Source organism: Protopterus annectens, chromosome 6.part0 (assembly GCF_019279795.1).
Source record: "Protopterus annectens isolate FY-2018-M chromosome 6.part0, PAN1.0, whole genome shotgun sequence".
Taxonomy (NCBI): Eukaryota; Metazoa; Chordata; order Ceratodontiformes; family Protopteridae; genus Protopterus; species Protopterus annectens.
The window spans coordinates 1,401,166,900-1,401,189,591 of NC_056737.1; the positions used below are offsets into that span (position 1 = coordinate 1,401,166,900).

Below are 22,692 nucleotides of genomic sequence, written 5' to 3' on the forward strand. Positions count from 1 at the left end.
ACCATTTTTTCTAGCAGCTTTTCTAAGATTATACAAGCAATGTTTAAACTGTGTCCCTGGTTTTGCCTCCTCTCCCCAATAAAAATAAATGTTGGCCTTTTTCCAGATTTCTTGTGCTGCATAGTTCTTCGGTGGGAGAGAAGTTTAGTGCTGCTTATACCAAGTCTGTTTCTGGTGTTAGTAGCACAACAGGTGCAATACTTGCTTTTGATGCAGAAGTCTGTGGGTTCTACTCCCAAGTATGTAGATGGATTGTTGATACTGTACTGTGCTGTACTTTTAAAGGGGGTGGATGTTGCAGTCCTGAGAATGTCCTCTTTGGCAGAGATACATAGTAACTATGAACCTGTTATCAGTTTGCCATCCATTCCCTATTGCAATATTACTAGCTTATTTTTTTAATGTAACAGGCAATTTATTCCTTAAGGGCAACAGGCACTTTATTTGTAGACAAAACAATGAAATATAGAGTTGTTTGCTAGCAGAAACCTCTTCATTAGTTACAGATCTCTTTAATGTGGAATTATTTAGATTACTTTTACTTCTGCAGAGATTGTGCATATTTACTGATACTGGTGGACTGTAGAAGTTTGAGTAGACTTTTATGATGGAAATGTTCTGAATTGGGCAGTTTTATCATTATTGGTTCATGCATTTTGTTTCACTGCTTACTAGAAAAACATAAAAAAAATAAATTTAAAACACATTCTAACAAGTGTGCTGTATTATACAAGGAATATAATTTAATACAATCAGAAAGGTGTATCAAAGAACACATGTACTGTATGTTTTGTGTCCAAGGGTCCTATGATTTGAAAACAGCCCAAAGGTAATCTTTATCCGCCACTGGCCAGATGCATTTTCAATGAATGTGGGTTTCAATGCTGTTTCAATGAATGTGAGTTTACTTTCAAGGACAGAGAAGTTTTAATGCTAAGTCTATTTTCATAGTGAGACTGTATTGCTTTGTTTAGTAGATGTCTGTTACTGTTTGTGCTATAAAATGTAAAATAAAAATTTTAAATGAAATCCAGATAATCATTGTAGAAGTAAAGCAGTATGCACATTACAGTGTTTATGGTAAATGGGGCAAAATAGCTAAGTAATGGGACATTGGAATGGCTGCAGTGGAGAGAGCTGTGTATGGGAGTTCCCATTCGACAATGAGTTTGTGAGGGGGGAAGGGCGGCAAACTCAAAGACAGCCCCAGGCAGCACAAACTCTAGCTACTCCACTGATCAGTAGGCTATGAAAAATGACTTTTGGAGGTTCTAGCAAATTATAATATTATTTTGTTAAGATTAGAATACTGCCTACCATTAAATGCCCTACTTTTACCACAAAACCCACATACCGCAAGTCACCAAAAACAAAATCCTAAGGTTCATCTTCTCCCTTCCCAGTGAACATCATTGCTACAAATTACAAAAAAAATATTACCATTTACTACAGGGTCTGGGCCCTGGGTCCATATTTTGGTTGTCTGTTCTTCAGTTCACATTTGAATGTTGGTACCCCACAATTCCACTGGAGTGGGTGGGGTTACTTAATTATGCATGCACATTGTATGTTAATCAATGTACAGATTTGTACCTATTTTTTATGTGCCTTTGTCCAAATTTTTGATGATCCCAGGTTGAGAGGTATGATGGCAGGACCAGGTTCTGTGTGGACTACAGGAAACTAAATAGTTACACAGAGTCAGATGCTTACCCCATACCTAGAACAGATGAAGCCTTAGAGCAGCTGGGTGGGGATAAGTATCTGACCACTATTGATCTGACCAAGAGCTGCTGGTAGGTGCCCTTGACTCCCACCACAAGCGATAGGCCAGCCTTTGTGACTCCGTTTGGATTATATGAGTTCACAAAGATGCCCTTCCAGAGGCTGGTAGATCATATCCTAGCAGAGCAGGAGATTATGCCCTTACTTACCTGGATGATATTGCTATTTACAGCCATTCTTGGCATGAGCACCTTCAGCATGTCAGGGAGGTCCTGGGCAGACTGCAAAGGTCAGGGTTGACCATTAAGCCCAGTAAGTGTCAAGTGGGTATGGCAGAGGTCTCCTACCTGGGACATAGAGTGGGGAGTGATAAGATCAAGCCAGAACCTGCCAAAGTGGAAGCCATTCAGGTGTGGCCTGGCCATGTTACCAAAAAGCAGGTGGGGGCATTCTTGGGGACAGTGAGATACTATTGAAAATGTGTTCCCAATTATAGTACAATAGCTGCTCCCCTCACAGACCTGACAAGCAAAAACAAGTCAGACAGAGTAGTGTAGACTGCAGCCTGCGAGTAGGCATTCCAAAAGCTTAAAGGACCTTTGGGAGGAACCCCTGTGTTAGCCAGTCCAGATTACAGTAAAGAATTTTTTGTGTAGGTGAATGCCTTGAACCATGGGGTGAAGGCTGTACTCAGTCATGTTTCCTCAGAGGGAGAAGAGCACCCAGTGGTATATCTCAGCCATAGACTTCATCCTAGGGATGAATGTTATACAGCAGTAGAAAAAGAATGTCTAGCGATAGTATGGCCACTGCAGAAACTTCAACCCTATCTGTATGGAAAAAAATTCACCGTAGTTAACAGACCACAATCCCTTAACATATCTACATCATGCCAACCAGCAAAATGCCAAGTTACTAAGCTGGAGCCTAGGGTTGCATGTATATGATATGACAGTGCAGCAACAGTAGTGGGGATACCAATGGCAATGCAGATGGGCTCTCAAGACAGGGTATGAGTTAATGTATTTGCAGATAGGCTCATTCCTCTCAAGCAGCATTTCTCAAGGTTCACTTGAAAAACTAGCTTGAGTCTTCAAAGGGGGAAGATGTGATGATGTGAGGTATTGCTAGCTATGCCAGGAGAAGAGCAGTGAATGTGTAACATATATCAGCACAGCAAGCTAGAATTCTGTAAAGAATTATATGTCATTCATATATTAAACTGAATTGTACAAATGCTTGTGTTGAAAAATATATTTGCAAAGCTGCTTGTGTCAAAAATGTACCAACAGAGTGCCCTGTTGGACAGAAAAATAAATCTACATGCATTATTGTAATTGTTTAAATGTACATGTTTATGCAGAGTATACTGGAAAAGAAGAGGTTAATCTCAAACTTTGAAAATAGTTTGAAATTAAATTACCTGGTTTAGGCCATAAAGATTGTATCTTACAGTTCTCAATGCAGCCAGAGACAAAATGTCTGTACTAGGAAGCTTTCTGCATTGGCTACTCTGGAAGGGTGGAGGTTTCAAATTGTGCTATGACTTCCAGGAGCAGCAGCAGATCTTAGCAAGGCTGTGTGTGTGTGTATTATTGACACATATGTGTTAAATTCTGACAGCTTCTAGCCGGGGTGGGGGGGGGGTGGCATGGGAACCAGAAGTCATCTGGCCAGATGTATGTGATGTCATTCTGTAATCCATCATTAAAAATAATATTTTAATACTAGTTAAGACTGAAGTCTCATTGCACTCAGTGTTTGTAACCTGACAAAGAAAGATCTTTCACCTACTTCATCTTCCCTTGCTCTAGTAAGTAACCAGTGAATAATAATTCTTTAGATCAGTCAGGAAAATATAGTGAGATTAGTTAAGTATTGTTTTCTGTAACTGTGTGAACCTGTCCACCTGTGTTATTTTTAATATTTCCTTTGGCTGAAACTGGTGTTTATTGTAAATAGATATTTAGTATTTTTATGTTCTTTTATTATTTATTATTAAATATATTTAAACTTTTCATTATGGCTGGTTCTTTAGAGAATATTCTAACATTTGAGAATACTTATATTTATTTGCTGACACTGTGGCCACTCCTGAAAGCCTTGCTGTTTGGTCAGCATTACCATTTGTATTAATATTAATTTCACTCGGTATAATTGTGTACCCTTGCAAGAGCCTTAGAGTAGCTGGCTTTGGACTGTCTGGTGGTGGTGTAACTATCTTATAGTCTGGGCAAAAGGGGGCATAGCTAGTAAATCTGTGCCAGCCTTTCCTGTGTGTGTGTGTGTGTGTGTGTGTGTGTGTGTGTGTGTGTGTGTGTGTGTGTGTGTGTGTGTGTGTGTGTGTGTGTGTGTGTGTGTGTGTGTGTGTGTGTGTGTGTGTGTGTGTGTGTGTGTGTGTGTAAAAATCAAATCTCAAAGAGTGTGTGTGTCAGCTGCTTGGACCAAGGACATGAAGCACTGGTTACACAGAGAGGGTGCTGGAGGAATTAGCTTGGACACTCAGCTGAGTACTCAACCCTACACCTGTGTCAGTGTGGAGTCTTACTGGGTATCTGGAGAGAGACAGACAGAGGAGCCAGCTCCCAGACTGACTGTGTTGCCTGTGTGCTTTTAAGGGAAATTGTGCTTGATGCAGACAGTTGCATCTGGAAATACTGGGTGAATTCATTTTTGTTCCAAGTGAACATCCCTCTCCGGTGTCAGTGGTAAGGATTGAGGCTCCTTGATTACTGGCCCAGTACTCTGAAGTACAGAGCCACTGCTAGGTTCTCCCTTATACTCCTGTATAAATGCCATGCAGCAAGTTGAAATACCTAACCTCCAGATGACATCTGCAGCTTTCTGTGCTGGTACCTGAAAACATTTCTTCTGGGGCATAGTTGGTAATTCATCCCCCTATGTCACAGAGGCAGGGTTAGTGCTTATCATTTTTGAAAATATGAATACTCAGCCACTGCATAAAAGTTTAGCAAAATAAGGAAATCAAATGTTACAATACATTTCTTGATGCTAGAATTCTAGAACAGGAAGGTGATGGCTCCACTTTATCAAGCGCTAGTTAGGCCACAGCTGGAGTGCTGTTAGCAGCCTGATGACCTTCCAGGAAAGAGTCTGTGGACCAGAACACCTACCCAGTTAACTAATGTATACATAAATAAATAAATAAATAAATAAAAGAGAAATAGCAGAGAAAAAAGTGAAAAAGATGAAGCAGAAAATGTAGGAGAGAGTAAATGATTGTGAGCTTTTTCATCCAAAGTAAAGAACAGTACAGGGACAGAGTATGGTTATATACGGTGAGTAGAGATTACTATGGAAAAATGGATAGAGCAGACAGAAGACATGTTGTGCACATCAAATGAACACAGTTTAATCTGGATTTAAGGAAGTTTTTTTTTTTAATTTCTCCAAATCTTTTGGGTTTCTAATACCATGACAGGAATGGACCCCACTCCTAAGTCAAAGTATGATTAAAGTTCATGAAATTAGCATTGTTTCAATCTTTGATGTTAGCCAGAAGTGGTCTTTGCATCACCTGGAATGTGCCCAGTAATTACTCCTTCTGCAATTTGTACGGATTTATATGTATCAGTAACATATCTAAATACAATTGTAGACACTTTTGTATAAGACTCATTATTTCTACTACTATTGGAACTGTCTGGGTATCTTTCTTCCACATTGCTTTCATCTCTGGCTGCAGATCCTGATATTTTATGACTGTGTCTCTCTGTATATAAGACACTGTAGTCACTGGGAATAGGGATTTCAATGATCAATGCTACTTGTCTTCTTTTCATGGACCACTATATCTGGTTTTCACACATCTGTCTTTTGAACTGTTCATAATGAGTGATCCCATGTGATGTAGACTTCATCATTTTCTGTGATGCTTTGTGGGTCATGTTTCCAGTGTTTTTCAGCTACTTCAATATTATAATGTTTAAATAATCCCCAGAGCATGACTTCCATGGGAGGGTAATCCGATGGTCACTAGGCAAAGGGGAAAAAGTAGAATAAAAAATAGAACTTGCAGTGGAAGGTTAGGCATCTGAAGCTTTTTTTGTGAGCTTGGGTTTGCTGGAGGAAAAACATAAAGGGTGGGAGATGCCAGTTTGGATTAAATGGGATAACTGGGCATAGCCAAGGCTGTTAGTCTCCCTGTACAGGTGATTAGGTGATAGCTTATGTATGCATGCATGTATGCTCTGCAATTTTAAGGACCATGATGTTGTGCTAGTGATCCTGGTCCTCCTAAGTTTAATAAGCTGGATATAGATGTACCAGCATGTTCCCCCATATTGATGTATAGTATCAGGGAAACACTAAATGCCTAGTAAATGAAAGGGGAGAAAATTGTTCTTTCTTTGTACAAAAGTAGAGTTTCTAGTTATTTCTCCAACACAGGTAATTTATGCTCCTATATCAACAGACAGATGTGACTGAGAATGTTATTTGTGAGGAAAATGTCAGTTTCAAAAAATGGCCTTCTTACAGAAGTACAGTATGGCATTTGAGCCAGGGCATGTATGGATACAAGACTATTAACTGTGTCGGAATGTTTATTTAATAAGATGCAGATTTTACTTCTTTTTTTTAATGACGATGCATTTTGATATTTTCAGTCGTAAGTCACTACATGCCACGTTGAAAGAATTAAGCATTAGTGAAACATACTCTAGGCTCTCTTGTTGCCATGGTGACAAAATGTTTGCTATCAGGTTAGAACCAGCTTACATCTTCGCTATTTGATATAAAATTAAAACCTTTATATGGGACTATACTAGACTCCCTTTTCTTATTTTATGCCACTTAAGTGGAATTTTTGTGACTCTTTTTGCATTGAATAGATAGAGAGACATCAGAGTTTCAAAAAATTCATAACTTCTAAGTCAGAAGTTAGTGTTATGTAACACCATGGCTTCTACTATTTGTGCATTTGTATATATCAACCAGCCTGTAACTATGCTCACCAAGTATGAAATTTTCTGCTAAGAATTGCAAAATTCAGCAGAGCTCAGAGTATTAAGGATCATCACTGTGTAGAGATAGGGCATAAAATTCTACACAAATATCTTTATCCCTTGTTTATGCATATCCTGACATAGCATAATCCACTGGAAATTTAGTCATATTTTATTAGCCAAATGCAGTAAAATATTTTGGATATCGATTTTTTGGACATTTTTTTCTCCAATATTTGAAAAAATGCCCTCACTAAATGATGGAAATTGATAGTTCAGACAGCTGTAGCATCAGACTATTTTATAAATCATAACAGAAGTATAGTTTTGAGGGTTCGGTAGCACACTGCAGAGTGCAAAATGATGAAAAAACATTGGCAAGGTCAGTTCTTTTTCATGGCATAAGACTTTGCCCCTATACTACCTACCAATTTACAAACAACTCTATGATCACTATCAGTAAACCAAGGCAAAATTCATGGGTTTTGTTGAATGTACAAATCATCTGATCTTCATTTGGCAGTCCAAACAGTTCCCTTTTTAGGATTTCATATACTTAGTAGTAATAATGTTGATATCAACAAAATGTTATAAACCTAAGTCCTGTTTATTATTTGTAGCCACCATTTTTTTTTTCAATAATAAATCTTTATTGTTTTAGCATTTTCCATACAAACTTAAACAAAACAAAAATATTAATACCTTCTAACTATCCTATCTAGTTCAATCCCAAAAACATATATACAATATTTACATGAATGCCTCCAAATGTAACATCAAGTTATACAGAAACATATAACAAAAGAATTTTACATAAGTCAGTTATCTCAATCTTTACTTATTAACATCCTTTCCCGTAATGAGTATATATGTCTCACAATACACTCGATCTCCATATATTATGCCAGTATGATATTAAAAATTTGTTCCCATATCTTTGGGTTATTAATATTTTTATTATGATCCTTCAAAAGTAGTTTGTGAGCTAATATATGTCTTATTGCTAAAGTCCTAAAATTGTTCCATGAGGTTTGAGATGGATTTAACCAGTTTGTAACTATATAAAGTTTTATTAATAGGAAAATATTAATAAATATAGTGACTTGGGATCTAGGAAGTTGTTTTGGAGGGATATGTAATATCATGAATTCCCATGAAAGTGTTGAACTTTGATATCCCATCTTTTGAAGTTGTAGTTTTAACGAATTCCAGAGTTTATAGATACATTTACAGCTCCAGAACATATGAAGAAGATCTGCTGTTTGATCTGTACAATATGGACAGTTTGAAGAGTTTTTAGAATTAAACCTGTGCAATCTGAGGCGTGTATAATAGGCATTGCCAAAAATCATAAGTTGAGTATACATTAATTTTTGAAAAGATATTGATTTCGTTGTTAGATTAATTGCCTTCATGAACTGCTTATCCTCTGTAAGTGGTAATTTCTCCCTCCAATATTTTGAAATAAGCACTGTATTCTGAAATTTAAAATCCTTTATTAATTTATTAGTGACTGCTATATATTTGACATCTTGTTGAAGAGATTGCCACAAGTTGAAACATTTTGTTATTTCCTCATCTTTAATTTTAAAGTCATCAAAATAACTTATAGCTAGTTCCTTAATCTGTCTCAAAATAGTTAAATATGATTTGGGCAGATTCATTTCTTGTCTTATTGTATTAATGGATTCCTTTAAGTAAGGATATATATCAAGTAAGGTAAGATTCATCATAAGAGGAAAAGTTTTAAGATTTATTAGTTTATTATTAATTTTCAAGTTAGGATTTCTATGAAAAGGTTGGAAGACCATCATATGCTGGGTAAGATTTAAAGATCCAAATAAATTCTGTACTGACATTATATATAATTTAATGTGATCCATTATATCATACGATTTAATCATTTCCTTTTTTAAAAAAGGTACTGCTTTGGGGTTAATATTCAAATTCAAGATATATTTATAGTTCACAGTTACCCACATTGGTGTCCATTTATTGCTAGATGTATCATAGTTGGCAATTCTTAAGATTCTGTTCGAATTTATTATTAAATAGTACGTTTCGAAATTTGGTAAGTCTAGTCCCCCTTTATTTTTTGGGGTCATCAATTTATCATATGATATTCTGGTCTTTTTTGGATCCCAAATAAACTTAGCCGATTCCCTGTGAATTTGTTTAAAAAAACCCTTGGAAATAAATACTTGAGCAGATCTAAATATATATAATAATCTGGGTAAAACATTCATTTTAATAATTGCAACTTTTGCTAATACCGGTAACTTTAGGTTTTTCCATCTTTTAAAATCAAATATTATGTGATCCCAGACTAATTTAATGTTAGTATTATAAAACTCCTTATCATCTGTAAAAAAGGTAATACCCAGATATTTAATTTTCTCTTCAGATTTTACCTGTCCCACCAATGGAAGAAGTGAAAAGGGTTTCGGAGTCCTTAAGGGAAATATGCTTGTTTTTTTGAGGTTAATTTTGTAATTAGATATTACCGCAAAGTTCTCCACCGCTTTCAGTAATTTTTCAGTATCTGATATTGGTGTTGTGCAGTAAATATTAAGGTCATCTGCAAACGCCGCCATGGATATTTTTGTTCCATATAATATGGGTGCATTATGATATACATTCTGTTTAATATATAAAAATAAAGGTTCTAAATATATATTGAACAACAAGGGAGACAAAGGACAGCCCTGTCGTGTTCCATTTTTAAGTTGTATTCTTTTAGAGAAACTTTTATTAATATACAAAGTAGTGTAAGGATTAGTATATAGAATTTGTAACCATGATATAAATTCCGTGGGTATATTGAACTGTGGCAAAGTGTCAAACAAGAATCCTACATCAACCCTATCAAAAGCCTTTTGCGCATCAATTATGAGTGCATAAATATTTAAATTCTTTTGTTTAGCATAAGAAATTAATGAATGTAGTGTTAATGTATTATCACTTGTTTGTCTGGCAGTTACAAAACCAGCTTGTTCACTAGAAATTATTTGATTCATAATTCTTTTCAATCTATTAGCCAAGATAGAAGTCAAAATTTTCATATCAACATTTAAAAGTGAGATAGGTCTATAATTATCCGGATTCTGAGTATCAGTATTCATTTTAGGTATAAGGATAGTTTTTGATGCGTTAAAATGGAGATCATTAATTTTATTATTAATTATATAATTAAATACAATCAAGAGTATTTTACCCAGAATATCACAAAAAGTTTTGTAAAATTCAGCAGTCAGGCCATCAGGCCCCGGTGCCTTGTATGGTTTGAGATTTTTGATTCTATCAGTTATTTCTTCCCTCGATATAGGTTTAATTAGGTCTTCTTGTGAAATGTCATCTATTTTTGGGAAACTAATTTTCTGGAAAAATTCCTCAGTAGATCCATTTAAAGATAGATCCTTTTGATCCGCATAAATATCCGAGTATATTCTTTCAAAAACATTAATAATATCTGTGGTATTAGAATATATTGTATTGCCAAGCTGTATTTCCGAAATTACAGATGCTGATTTTGACTGATTAATAATTCTAGCTAATGCCCTTGATGGTGTTTGAATATGATTAGCATACCTCGCTAACATTTTATGCTCATAAAACGTCAATCTATTATTTTGAATTAAGAAAAGATCTTTTTGGCATTTGAATAATTCCTCCTCTGTTTGACTGTTGTAATTCAGAATCAGCTTTTGATCAAGTGAATTTATTTTAACTTCCAAATCTTGTATCTCTCTAATATATATTTTTTTATAATATGAAGCTTTTTGCAAGAAGATCCCTCTTATTTGCGTCTTAACTGTTGCCCATTCTATATCAGGCGAATGTTGAGAATTCTCCAACTTAACTAATAAACTATTAAGAACATTCGTGATTTCATGTATTATTTCTTCTTTATTTAATAGATTTGGGTTTAAAGACCAATTATAGCCCCTGTGAGACAAATTATACCTAGAATCTTTAGAAAAGTGTAATGAGATTTTGGAATGATCCGACAAATAACGCGCATGTATGAGAACTGATGGTTCAAAATTAATCATTGTTTGTGAAATCAGAAAAAAATCTATTCTCGACCACATTTTGTGACACGGTGAATAAAAAGTAAAATTGTTTGCATTGGAAGGATTATTCGGATATTTAAAAGGGTCATATAGTTGGAAGTCTTCTTTCAAATCATTTAATGCAACCACCGCTTGCCTATTAAATGACCTTTGTGAACAAGACCTATCCAATTTCGGATTTTGATAAGAGTTCCAATCTCCTCCTATTATTATATAATAATTATTATATTGGTTTAACAACGGATATAATGATGCTATAAAGCACTGTTGATTACTACATGGTACATATAGATTACAAAGTAAAATAGGTTTATCATGTATCTTAGAAGAGAGAGTAACAAAGCACCATCTTCCTTCCTTATCTATTTTAAAGTCCAGAATCTTACCTTGATATTGATTTTTAATAACTATGGCTACCCCTGCACTATTGGTCTTACCTTCTGAAGCTATGATCTCTCTAATCCATTTCCTTTTCTTGATCTCTGCCCATTGATCATTAGTTAGATGTGTTTCTTGAAGTAGTGTAAAACACGCCCCAGACTGCAAAAGTAAATGAAGAAATAGTTTCCTCTTCTTTAAGCTCTGGAGCCCTTTTATATTCCATGAGTCTATTTCCCACATTTTACTCTGTTATTCATTTTTTGAAACCTTTAAAAGGAAAAGATCAAGTGTATTCAGAGACTTTTTAACAATATATATGATTTGGAAGCATTCTTGATATCCCGTCCCATACCAGTGCCTACCCACTCTACCCTTGGACCAGGACATGTATAGGTTTTGCATAGAATAAACAATTGTATTAACTACTAACATAGTCCTTGATATATACTTCAGGTAACAATAAATAAGACATATAATATAATCAAAACCTATAACACCTAACTCTAATTCTACAAAGCCTAATCTAAACATTCCCTATTAAACACCACTATTAATCCACATCTCTTGTATCAGTTACTTGTGAGTAAATCATTAATTATCTAACTAGAAACATCATATAAGTATTGATTGTCTCATCCTAATAAAAAATTATTACTGTCTAAAAGCATCAAATCAAAACATTACATATACATCTGTTGTGTAAAAATAGTTAACTTTTCTTATTTCTAACTAAACTTCAAGTGAACATTTCAAATTATCTATATTAAAACCCCTTGCTTATACAATAAAATGAGAGTTCAGTTTTTAGACCAGATTATTTACATTTAAAAATCTGCATTATTGTAAAAATATAGTCCTATAAGCATTCAAACAACCCTGATATTTAGTTATACATTTTCACATGTTTAAGCTAATAACCTCAGCATTTCTTAGTGTTATGCCCAAACATACAGACACTTAATAATGTTAAGGAAGAATCCTGCCCTAAATGCTTACCTGTCTAACCATTCCTTGTTCAGCATTACTATATTTTAACATTAAGAAATTTTGACCATTAGGGGAAATAAACATGCAGCATCCTGTACATATGTGCTTGAAATACTATTACACAGCTTCCTTCAATGCTGCATTTACTTTAAATCAGTCCAGCATAGTCCTCTTCGGCTTCCCAAGCCTGAAAAACAGTCTAAACGATCGCGAAGGGGGAACCTTGACAGCGACGCACTCCCGGAAGTGCCACAGTGAATATAGCCCCCTTAGAAGCTACAGAATCATTTCCTGTCACTACGCAGAGGAGCAGACTTCGTAAAGGCTATAAAACTTCGGAAAACAGTCTCGAAAGTCCAGGATTTAAAAAACGAACTCTTATCTCAGCAAAAAGGGGCCCAACACAGAACAAGAAGCAAACAAAGGATTACCAAGACCACGATCCACAGTAGCAGCTAAATCCAACTTCGGATACCATGCCAGTCGCTACGGAGAGCCAGATCAAGTCTCTGAAGCAGGTAAAACCTTAAAAAGCTTCAAAAAGGTAGCTTTTGCTTCATTTTTTGATGAAACCAAATATTTGGACCCTTCGACTGTGAATATTAAAGTATTGGGATACTTCATCTGAAACTTTATATGTTTTTCAATAAGAAGTTTACAATAAGGGGATAGCATTTGTCTAGCTTGCCTGATCTGGAGAGGTAAGTCCTGAGTCACAGAAATTCTATTATTGTTCCACATAACATACCCTCCATTTTTTTTAATAGTTGAGAGAATCCTGCTAACATCCTGATAATTCAGAATTTTAACATATACAGGTCTTGGACTGTTAGAAGCCTGTGATTCCCTCAAAGCTCTGTGGGCTCTTTCTATGATTATTTGTTTTGACAAATCAGGATCTGTAAGAATACTTGTAAATATTTGTAGAATGGATGTAGTTAAGTCATTATATTGTACAGATTCCGGTATTCCTCTGACAATTATATTGTTCCTTCTAGATCTTGCCTCTAAATCAGTTATTTTGGCTTGCATAGTTCGAATCTCAAGCTCATGTGCATCTGATTTTTTGGTTAACAGATTTATTTTATCTTCATTGTCTGCTATCCGAGCTTCACTTTTATCCATTCTCTCAAGGATTTGAGTACAGGAGATTCCGAAAGTTTGTACTTGTACAGTTAATTCTTTTAGAACTTCTTGAATGGGTAACAGAGCAGCTCTGATATCTTCCATGTTCAACATTGGATCAGGCTTAGTTTTAGTCCCTGTTTTTGATTGTTCCTGTTGTTTAATAATTTTTTGTCTTTTCGAAGTAACATCTTTTTCCGGTGATTGCAGTTCTGAGAGTTTCGTTTTTGTGGTAGTTGTGTCCATATTTTTGTCTTCCTTCGACATTTATATCAGCAGTAAAACTCAGAGTCTTCTGAATAGACAGTTCCTTTGTTTGAGAATCTCTTCAGAGGCAGATACTCTGTAATAATCCTCTTAGATAGTATATTTTCTCTTAGTTTGTTCACTTCCTGGATACTAGATGGATGCAGCTGAAGTTATTTTTGCCAAGATTTATTGTTTAAAAGTTCTTGATACCACCTCAGGGTTTAGATTTCCACAGGTTATATGCAGAGATGCAGATCAGTAGTGTTTACAGAATGGCAGCCATCTTTGAATCTGTAGCCACCATTTTAATGTCTCTGAAAAGGTCATTGCATTTTCAGATGTAACCTGATTAGCTTGGCAGGTTTCTGATTGTAAATGTAACTGGTAAGAAAGGAACATTCTTGTAATATTTGTATATCTCTATATATTTGGAATTTCTCATAACCTTACTACTCATTACCATGTTTTGCAATTGCGTAGGGCTGGTATGCAGTAAAACCCACTCATCATGCGCTACACAATTCACAAAACTCTCCCAGAACTCCCAGTATGCATTGGAGCAGGGACATACACAATTGTATACTGATGTAAATGGGGATTTGCAGTACAGTCCATAATTCACAAACGTATAAATGGTGGTCTACACTTTGGAGTACGGAAAGGAAGCTAAGGGAGTGCAATAGTGGGCAACACACTGCAAACTCAGCATAACACCACTGGACCACCAAGGAATGATAGCAAATTGCTCCAACTAGCAAAGCTGAGCAACAGTATCACCATTCCCTGGAATGGCATTTCTGGTAGGATGAGGAAAATACCATGAGATGTAGTACCACAGTCTGGCTTGCACTACAGTGCAAACAAGTAGACTCCATACAACCAAACTTGGCCCACCCCCACCACAATGATACAGCCAACCTCTTGCCAATGAGAACAGCTGCTGTACTTCATTTTGTCATTAGCATAATATGCTAATGATACTTCATCTGTGGTAACGGTAACAGGAACATAATGACTTGGCCCCTGCCATGACTGCTGACATCTGCATTCATATGAATTGACTAAGGAGAAAGAAGGCAGTAGATCTGGTGTGTGTGTGTGTGTGTGTGTGTGTGTGTGTGTGTGTGTGTGTGTGTGTGTGGGTGTGTGTGTGTGTGTTCGTACTTTGGGGAATAGTTGCTATTGAACTGTACAGAGGATAAGTCATATGCAGATTATGATTTTCTGGTTGGTCTTGCTGTAAGCCAGCATGGCAGGATTGCTACTTATAGTTAGAAATCATGCTCCTGCCATGTTGCTGGATCATGTGCCTAGTGTTCGGCCCTTGTATGGGACTGCACCTATATTTGTGAATACCAGGGCCATTCTCCCTGTAATACCACTTAATATGGCCAATGTCCAGAGGACAACCAGGTTAACCAGATAGATAAATAAACTTTTCATTTTTTGTGCAGCTCTGTACAGAGCAGTACACTCAGTGCTGTTTTGAAATACATTTTATGATTCTCTAATTTTTGAATGAAGCAGTTATGCATGCTTATAGTTTAGCATAAAAGGGATAATGGCTTACCTTAAGGTTACAAACGTTGACCAGGCTTCTCTTCTTGTCTTCTGGATTCAATGTATTCAGCAAAGGGAACTCAGTGATATTGTTCAAGTCAGGGAACCCCTCGTTGTTTCTTTCTGCAAAGAAATGGGAAACCATCACATGTGATACACTATACTGAATCATATTATAATTCTGAAGGTCAGATGAAATAATGTTTTCTGCTTATAAATCTTAATTAACCATTAACTTCCTCAGCACTTTTTTTCAGTGAAAAAATACTAATTTGGTGACAGCAGCACTGATTATTAATTTAAATATTTTTGTTTCAATGTTTGACCTCAGATATGCCATGCTGCTTTTGACGTCCCATAGGCCTGCAGAAATTCACAAAGTCCTTGTTATTGGTGATTCCATAGTTAGTCACAGAGGCACTACACTCGCCATAGCAACTGAATAAGGATAGATTTATAGAAGTCTATGCTAGGATTAGGGATGTTACAAGGGCCTTCAAGACATCTAAACATGAGTATGGTTGCCCATGTGGGAATGAATGACCTTAGGAACTCCATCCAGGAGGAAATATCGACGAAGACACTATTAAAGTCTCCCCCATATGTCAAAGGAAGGAAAGCCACCGAAGTTGGGTGGTATTTTACCATCACAAGAATGTCACTTAATTTCAAAGATAAAATAATTGGCTTCAACAATTTACTAGTTAAATGGTATCATTCCAGATGGCTCCATCATGTGTCTCCCTGGGACAAACTGCTTAACATTCTGCATACAAGGGATAACTAATATGCTCTTAATATTAAAGGTTATTGGAACTACATTTCTGGATGGTGTAGGCTAACTATGTTTGAGGATAATTACAAAGTGAGTACATTTGTGAAATGTCCCTCAGTCACTCAAATACTCCAGTACAGTCTGGACCAGTCCAGTGCCTGGTATAAATCTCAAAAAATGCAGTATAGCTGCCTGTAAAAAAAGATACTATCCCCCCACCCCCCCCACTGCATTGCTGGTACCCCTCTCAAAACAGATACAATTATCTATGTTAATAACCACCTTTCTTTTGATCAACATGTCTCAGTTGATCATTTTATGTGCACATACCTCTCAACGGTCAAGATTTTTGCCTCATAGTTTCGTTCTGTTCTTTACAAAATTTCTGGATTCCAGGCAAATCATTACCGTCTGAAGTCATTAAGTAATGACAGACATTTGAGTTTCAGAGTTTATATCCTTCAGAAAATGCATGATAAAGTATAACCTGTTATTCTAGCAACTTTCTAAGTTTATAAGAACAATATTTAAAATATGTCCCTATCACACCTCTCAGTAGTACAGCTTTTCACAGAATGTCCAGATTTATACCTCTTACTTTTGTCTGTTTTTCATAAAATTATGGTTTTCCAGCAAATTAGTGGCAAATCATTAATGCAAAACCTGTTATTCTATAAACTTTGAGTTTGTAAGAGCAATATATAAAACATGTCCATATTTTTGGGCCTATGTCCCACTTTTATTTATGGCTTTGTCCAGATTTCTTGCTCTAAGAGGTTGAAAGGTATGGTCCCTATTTTGGTGCCTTTGCCCCCCCCCCTCATTTGAGAGGTATGATACTAGTATTTCTATACGGTCCTATGCAGTCTCAGTACTGTATACTCCTACCTTATTAAAACTACCCATGAATACAATGGTCCTTGACCAGCAAAAAAAGACTCCAACTGTTTCTGACCAAGAAGATTTCTGGACTACATTCTCTGAAGTACATTACAGAATGGGCAAACCATGCATCATCTCTTGATTGGAGAATGAATTTTCTCCAGCAGTGTGTTAATAAACAGCTAATGTCTGCTGATAAACGAGTGTGACTATTCACAGCAGCATATTAAGGTGCATGAAGCTAGGACAGTTAAAAATGTTTAACAGTCACCATTCTTTTACCTTTAGTGAGAGTACAATTAAAACAAATACATAAGGAAAAATAAATAAAAAAACAGAAAAGAAGGATGCATGTGTTTGTGTATGTGTATATGTTTATCTCTGCATATGTGAGTGTATGAGTGGTTGTTTGCATGAAAGTAGAACTGAGAGTGAGAGAGAAGTGAGAGACAGAAAACGAGAGAGATTGAGATCAAGTAGTGGCCGCAGTTAAGGAAGAGGGTGGCACACCTCTCACCCCATTAGCTCAGTAAATCTGAACAAAGCTCAAATTAATTGTGTGACAAAGACACAGAGGTTAAGTATCCTTCTTATAAACTTAAAGCATTGCTAGAAGAGGAATAGTGTTAGCATGCATTTTTATGAAAGATATGAAGACTGAAGCTCAAATGTATGTCATTATTTAGTGAGTTTAACCCCCAATGATTTACCAGTAAACTACAAATTTTATGAGGAACAGTTTAAAATGAGATATAAATCTAGACATTTTATGAAAATCTAGACAGTTAGTAGATACGGCATTATGAAACTTTTAATGGTTGGTATTAAGATACACTGCTTCTGAATGATTTTGTGTGTGTTTGTATATAGACATTAAATACTAACCAAATTTATGTTTTGGATGTAAAATGCTTCCTCCAACAGCATTTGCATATAGTTCATCAAGTCTGAAATAATTAAGCAAGGGAACTATTTTACATCAAAAATATAAACAAATAATAATATAGTATTACCCTTGTGCCCTGGTGGATGAGGTCACATGACAGGTATGGAGTGAATGAAATGGTATATATGGTTCCATTTTTAAACATGGGTACAACAATAATCCAGATGTTGTTGCTCACAGCAACCAGTCCCTTGATTTAAGTACTAACATGTTTTTTCATTACTCACTTGATGCCAAGGAAATACAAAAGATCATTTTGAAAAATTAGTTTATTTTAAGTAACAATGAGGCCACACTGAGATTTAATGAGGTTAAGCCTACTTTCACTTTTAAAAGACGGAGTAATTTTAAAAACATTTTGGAGAATAAATCTACATGCAGGATGGATAATTTTCCTAAAAATTCTAGATGTGGAAGATGCAATCAATGTGGCTATGTTGAATGGCACTATGAAGGGTGGCTGTATGATAAAATCAGGGGCTATGCCAAGGGAGGCATATTTAATTGTTTTACGGAGAGCGTGATTTATTTTGCTGTGTGCACACAATGCCAAGCTTTATACAGTGGCAAAACCAATAGCGCTTTTAATAAACGTATTTACCAGCATGTTTATAGCATCCAGTGAAATGACAACAAGAGTGCTTTAGCTAGGCACTCGGTCACCTGTGTGGGGTTTGATAAATTTATGTTCTTTGCTGTAGAACAATTTGATTTGGCAGAATATTGTGGGGACTGGAAGAATAAGTTGTCGCATAAAGAAATGCGTTGGCAGTTGAGATTTAATGCTACTGTGCCACCAGGCTTAAATGAAACAGTTTCTATTGCCAGTGAGCTAAAAGAAAGATCAATAAAAATGTAGGTAGTCTAAATGCAAGGTGGCAAAAGACAAGGTGATGCAATGTACGTAAGAACATGTAATTGTTTGTTGCTTTTGTAGTATGGTTTCTGCAAGGACAGCATGTATATATGTACATTATTTTTACTTATTTTATTCATGATGTTTTATTTTGTAGCCATTTATTACACATATCTATTAAAGGTGAGTGCTAGCTGAGTATTTAGCTTTAAATGCAGGACTTGGCTTCATGACTTGTTTTCAGTTAAGGGTGGGGTTTTGGTTATAAAAGCCTAGCTGCTCTAAATGCAATAGTTCTGATGATGTCTTTTACTTGTAAGATGAAAGCGCTAAACATGTTTGATTTTCAGCAGTTTGTTTTTAAACTTTTTTAAGCTGTAAGACAATAAACACTTTGTGGGTACAAGTTCTGGTCCCTTGGAGTGACTGGTTTATTTTATTTTATTTCTGAATTACCTACTGGGTTTGCTACCTTCTTGTCTTTTACTGAATATAGTATTAAAAAATAAGTAAAAAAATTTACAGGTAGCCTATTTTCTAACTGTAAATAATGCCCTCCAGGGTGTGTGTTACTGTGTAAATTATGCCTTTCAGGGGATATAGAGGTCCTCCATCTGCAGCATCAGGCCTCAGAATACCCCTGGGTATACATTATTTACATAGTAACATACACCTTGTTGGGAATTATTGCTTTCTTGAAAGACTAAAAGCCCTAATCCTACTACTCTGTCTTATATAAACTTCTGAGGGGGAAATATCTGTTAAGCCTTTTGGGCACTGAATCTCTAGCCTTTTCTACCTCCTCAACTTTCACAGAACAAAATGGTCTATTTAACACTCACATCAAAGACTTCATACTCTTCTATGGGATCAGCAACACCTGCTGGTTTGACAGATTCAGGCTCAGTGCATTCCCTGCCTTTGTAATAATAGTTGTCTCTATATGTCAAACAATGTTATACCCTATCTACCTGCAAAACTAGACTTGCCAATTAGATGCAAGACTGTAAATTCATGCCTGGGGTATGGGAATAATTTTATCAGGGGTAATTAATGTCCTCTTAATACTAAGGGTTGTTGTTTCCTGACGATCCTTCAGCCATAAGCTTGGTAGGAACTTAAAAATCTATACAAGGTATGGTGGTTGAAACACAGCATCGTGGACACAAAAGATGTGTCAGTGTTTCTGTTTTTTCTTCCACAGAGTATTTCAAGATTACTCAAAAAATCCTATTTATAGACCATACTGAAAGTAGATAAAAGTCTAATAAAATTATGCCTATTTCAAGGATCTTCTCCTTTCATTTTATGGAGCATATCTATGATTATATTACAATCTCAATGTTTCCTGACTGCACCATACATCTGGGCATAGAAGCCCTACAAATGTAAAGAGGACATAGATGTGGTTACAAAGAATAACTGTGAATTGAAGTGCACACTATTTAATATGGGCCACCAGATGCAACCAATAGGTTGCTTACTGGTATGACAATCCTTGCTACAAGCACATACAACAATCATTTGCCAGTCACCTCTTTCACGAACTGAGCAGGTAGAGTCAAACATTTACCAACCTTAATTTTCATGGTAGTACATGGAAAATATTTATTCCATTAACTTCAACTTGCAGTTTTCAAGTCTGAAACAATGGTGAAAGTTGTTTTAGATTAACTTTTTAAGCCAATAATGCTTTTCATATTAGTTGTTGGAGAGTTGCAGTTCTTTCTTACTAAATGAACAAATTAATGCAACATGGATATTTTGCTAACTATTGCCAGCTAAAACATGCTTATAGTGACATGACTGATTGGATTTTAAGACTAACAAAATTATTAGTGTAGCATTATGTTCATTTGGTTGTATTTTTCTTTAGTTTATTTTGCTGATAAGTAACTACAATAAAAACAAAAAACAGCATATTACCACACAAAGAAACTTTACTCTTGTATTAATAACGAAGCTACAGACCTTTTCTGCTCAGTGCTGCTTCAACGGCTAGCCGCGTTATATCCATTCTCACTTCAGCTTCAGGCTGTACACCTGATATCCCATCAGTATGGCTCTCTGTGATGGCCCTACAAAGAACCAAACTGTAATCAAGAAGGCAGCAACACTATGAAGGAAGTAATGAATAGTCTTATTTTCTGAACAGGCAGTAAGGTAATGACTCCACCTACTGAAAAAGAATTACATGGCCTATACCATCTGTTAGTTCTAAACAGGTACTTTGTAATGTTATACCCTAAGTAACTTTAATGGAGAGGCTGTCAGACATATATCCAGGATATGCTGTTTCCACATTCTGAGTTCTATTAAAAGAGAACTATGCTATGCAAGGAAGTCACTGTTAATGTTTCATAACTCAGTCTCAAGACAGTGAAAAGTATGCCCAATTCCAGCCTATTTTTTTCAGGAGGTGTAGACTGAATTTGGCACCGGTTTGGAACTCTTACAATGAATCTTGTCTGTTTTAGTGCCAGAGAAGTTTAGTATTTATCCATATGAAAATTGTTGGGAGTTCAAAATCCCTAATGTGAAACCATGAAAATAGTTAGAAATTTAAACATTTAGCTGAAAAAAATAACAACGCCCTCTGATCATTAAATGTTCCAAAATGGGTACACTGACAATGAACCTCCTTAAAAACAAGAGCACCTACTTATGGCATTTTATCCTTGTACCAAATAAATAAACAGATGCATACATAAGTACATAAGTAAATAAAGTGCATGGTGTTTAATTCACTAACTGGGATGCTACAGGATATTAAGCACACATGCGTTTTGGTCTATTTTTGCTTTCATCATGGCTGTGAATGTGCATAGGTAGATGTTGTATGCTTGTTTAGTCATTTGTATGGTTGGTGGGTTGTGTAAATAAACAAAATAAATAAGCATTTCTCTGGTGAAACAGAGATCCCTTCCTGGGAGCATATAGACAGAAGAATAGGCAGCAGGCATATAGTCAGGTACCCCAAGATTATTGGAATGGAATATGAATCAAAATAATATTAATGAAAAATATTTCCCTACCACAGGTAATGCATGTTGCATTCTCATTCATTTTACTTTAATATTTGCAAACCCTTGCATAATGTCCGGTAGTCCTGTAACCCTCCTGCATCTACCATGCCTGCTTCTTTACTCTTCCCTATTGCAGTAATACAGATTACCCGACTTTGAATGCCAGGAAACTAGGGACTTTATTTACTATTACATTTATATGTTATATTTAAGACACAGAACTACTATATGCCAGTAGTCAGGAATGCACCACCTTAAATAAAACTGAAACTGAGGAGCTCCCTGAAAGTCTTTAATTAAAAGTGCTGTAAAGGGATACAGATGGCACAGACATATTACATTCTGGTCAGGTTCTTAGATGCAGGTAACCAAAGGAAAGAAGTTGTTTTAGAAAATGAGACTAAAAAATACTATATATCTCAGGCATCACAGTGAATAATAAAATATGAGGTGGACAGACTATTCCATCCATCTGAAACCCATCAGCAACCCTCTTTTCTCTTTCTCTCTGTTTTTTTTTTTTTTTTTGCACATGGGATTGGGGGTGTCACTTCAATAGTGACACTCATCTAGAGCCAAGGTTTTCACTGCTTGATGGCCAGCCCTGCTGTGGTTGTTCTTCCACACCACACACTCACATGCACATTCACACCTATGGTCAGTTTAGAGTGCCACTCCACCTACTGCAGGTCTTTGAAATATAGGAGGAAAGCAGAGCACCCAGAGGAAACTCAAGTGAACATACGGAGCATCATTAATAAAAGAAACTTAAATAAAACCATAGTAAAAAAATAGTTCACAGCCCATTTTCTAAGCATAATAATTCCCTCCATGATGGGTAGTATTCAGCAATACCAGACCTTCCACAGGCAATGAGGGTGTCCATGTTATCCAGCCTCATTGAAAGGTCTGGTATTTCCAAATACTGGCCACCTTGTGGGACATTATCACTTGCTTATAATCAAAACGGCCTTCAAATATTTCTGGGAATAATAACATATTCTTATTTTACGAACTGTGTTACACATGAGAAACAGCTCTGAAATTCAATAACCATTTTGTATAATTAAAAGTACACACCTAACAATACAAAACTAAAAACAAGAAACTCTGTTGCTGCATTGCTGTATGTAAAAATAA

The 22,692-nt window shown here is 35.9% G+C and overlaps 1 protein-coding gene across 1 annotated transcript in view; it reads right to left on the bottom strand.

Annotated features, from left to right (window-relative positions):
• Positions 1-20,603, bottom strand: part of LOC122803983 — a 639,968-nt gene extending 619,365 nt beyond the window's left edge. The window contains exons 1-2 of the mRNA XM_044073662.1: positions 20,498-20,603; positions 15,078-15,190 (exon numbers count right to left, since the gene is read on the bottom strand). Of these exons, the coding sequence (XP_043929597.1) occupies positions 15,078-15,190; positions 20,498-20,543 (159 nt within the window). The 5' untranslated portion in view covers positions 20,544-20,603. The remainder of the gene's footprint in view (positions 1-15,077; positions 15,191-20,497) is intronic.
• Positions 20,604-22,692: the final 2,089 nt, after the last annotated feature.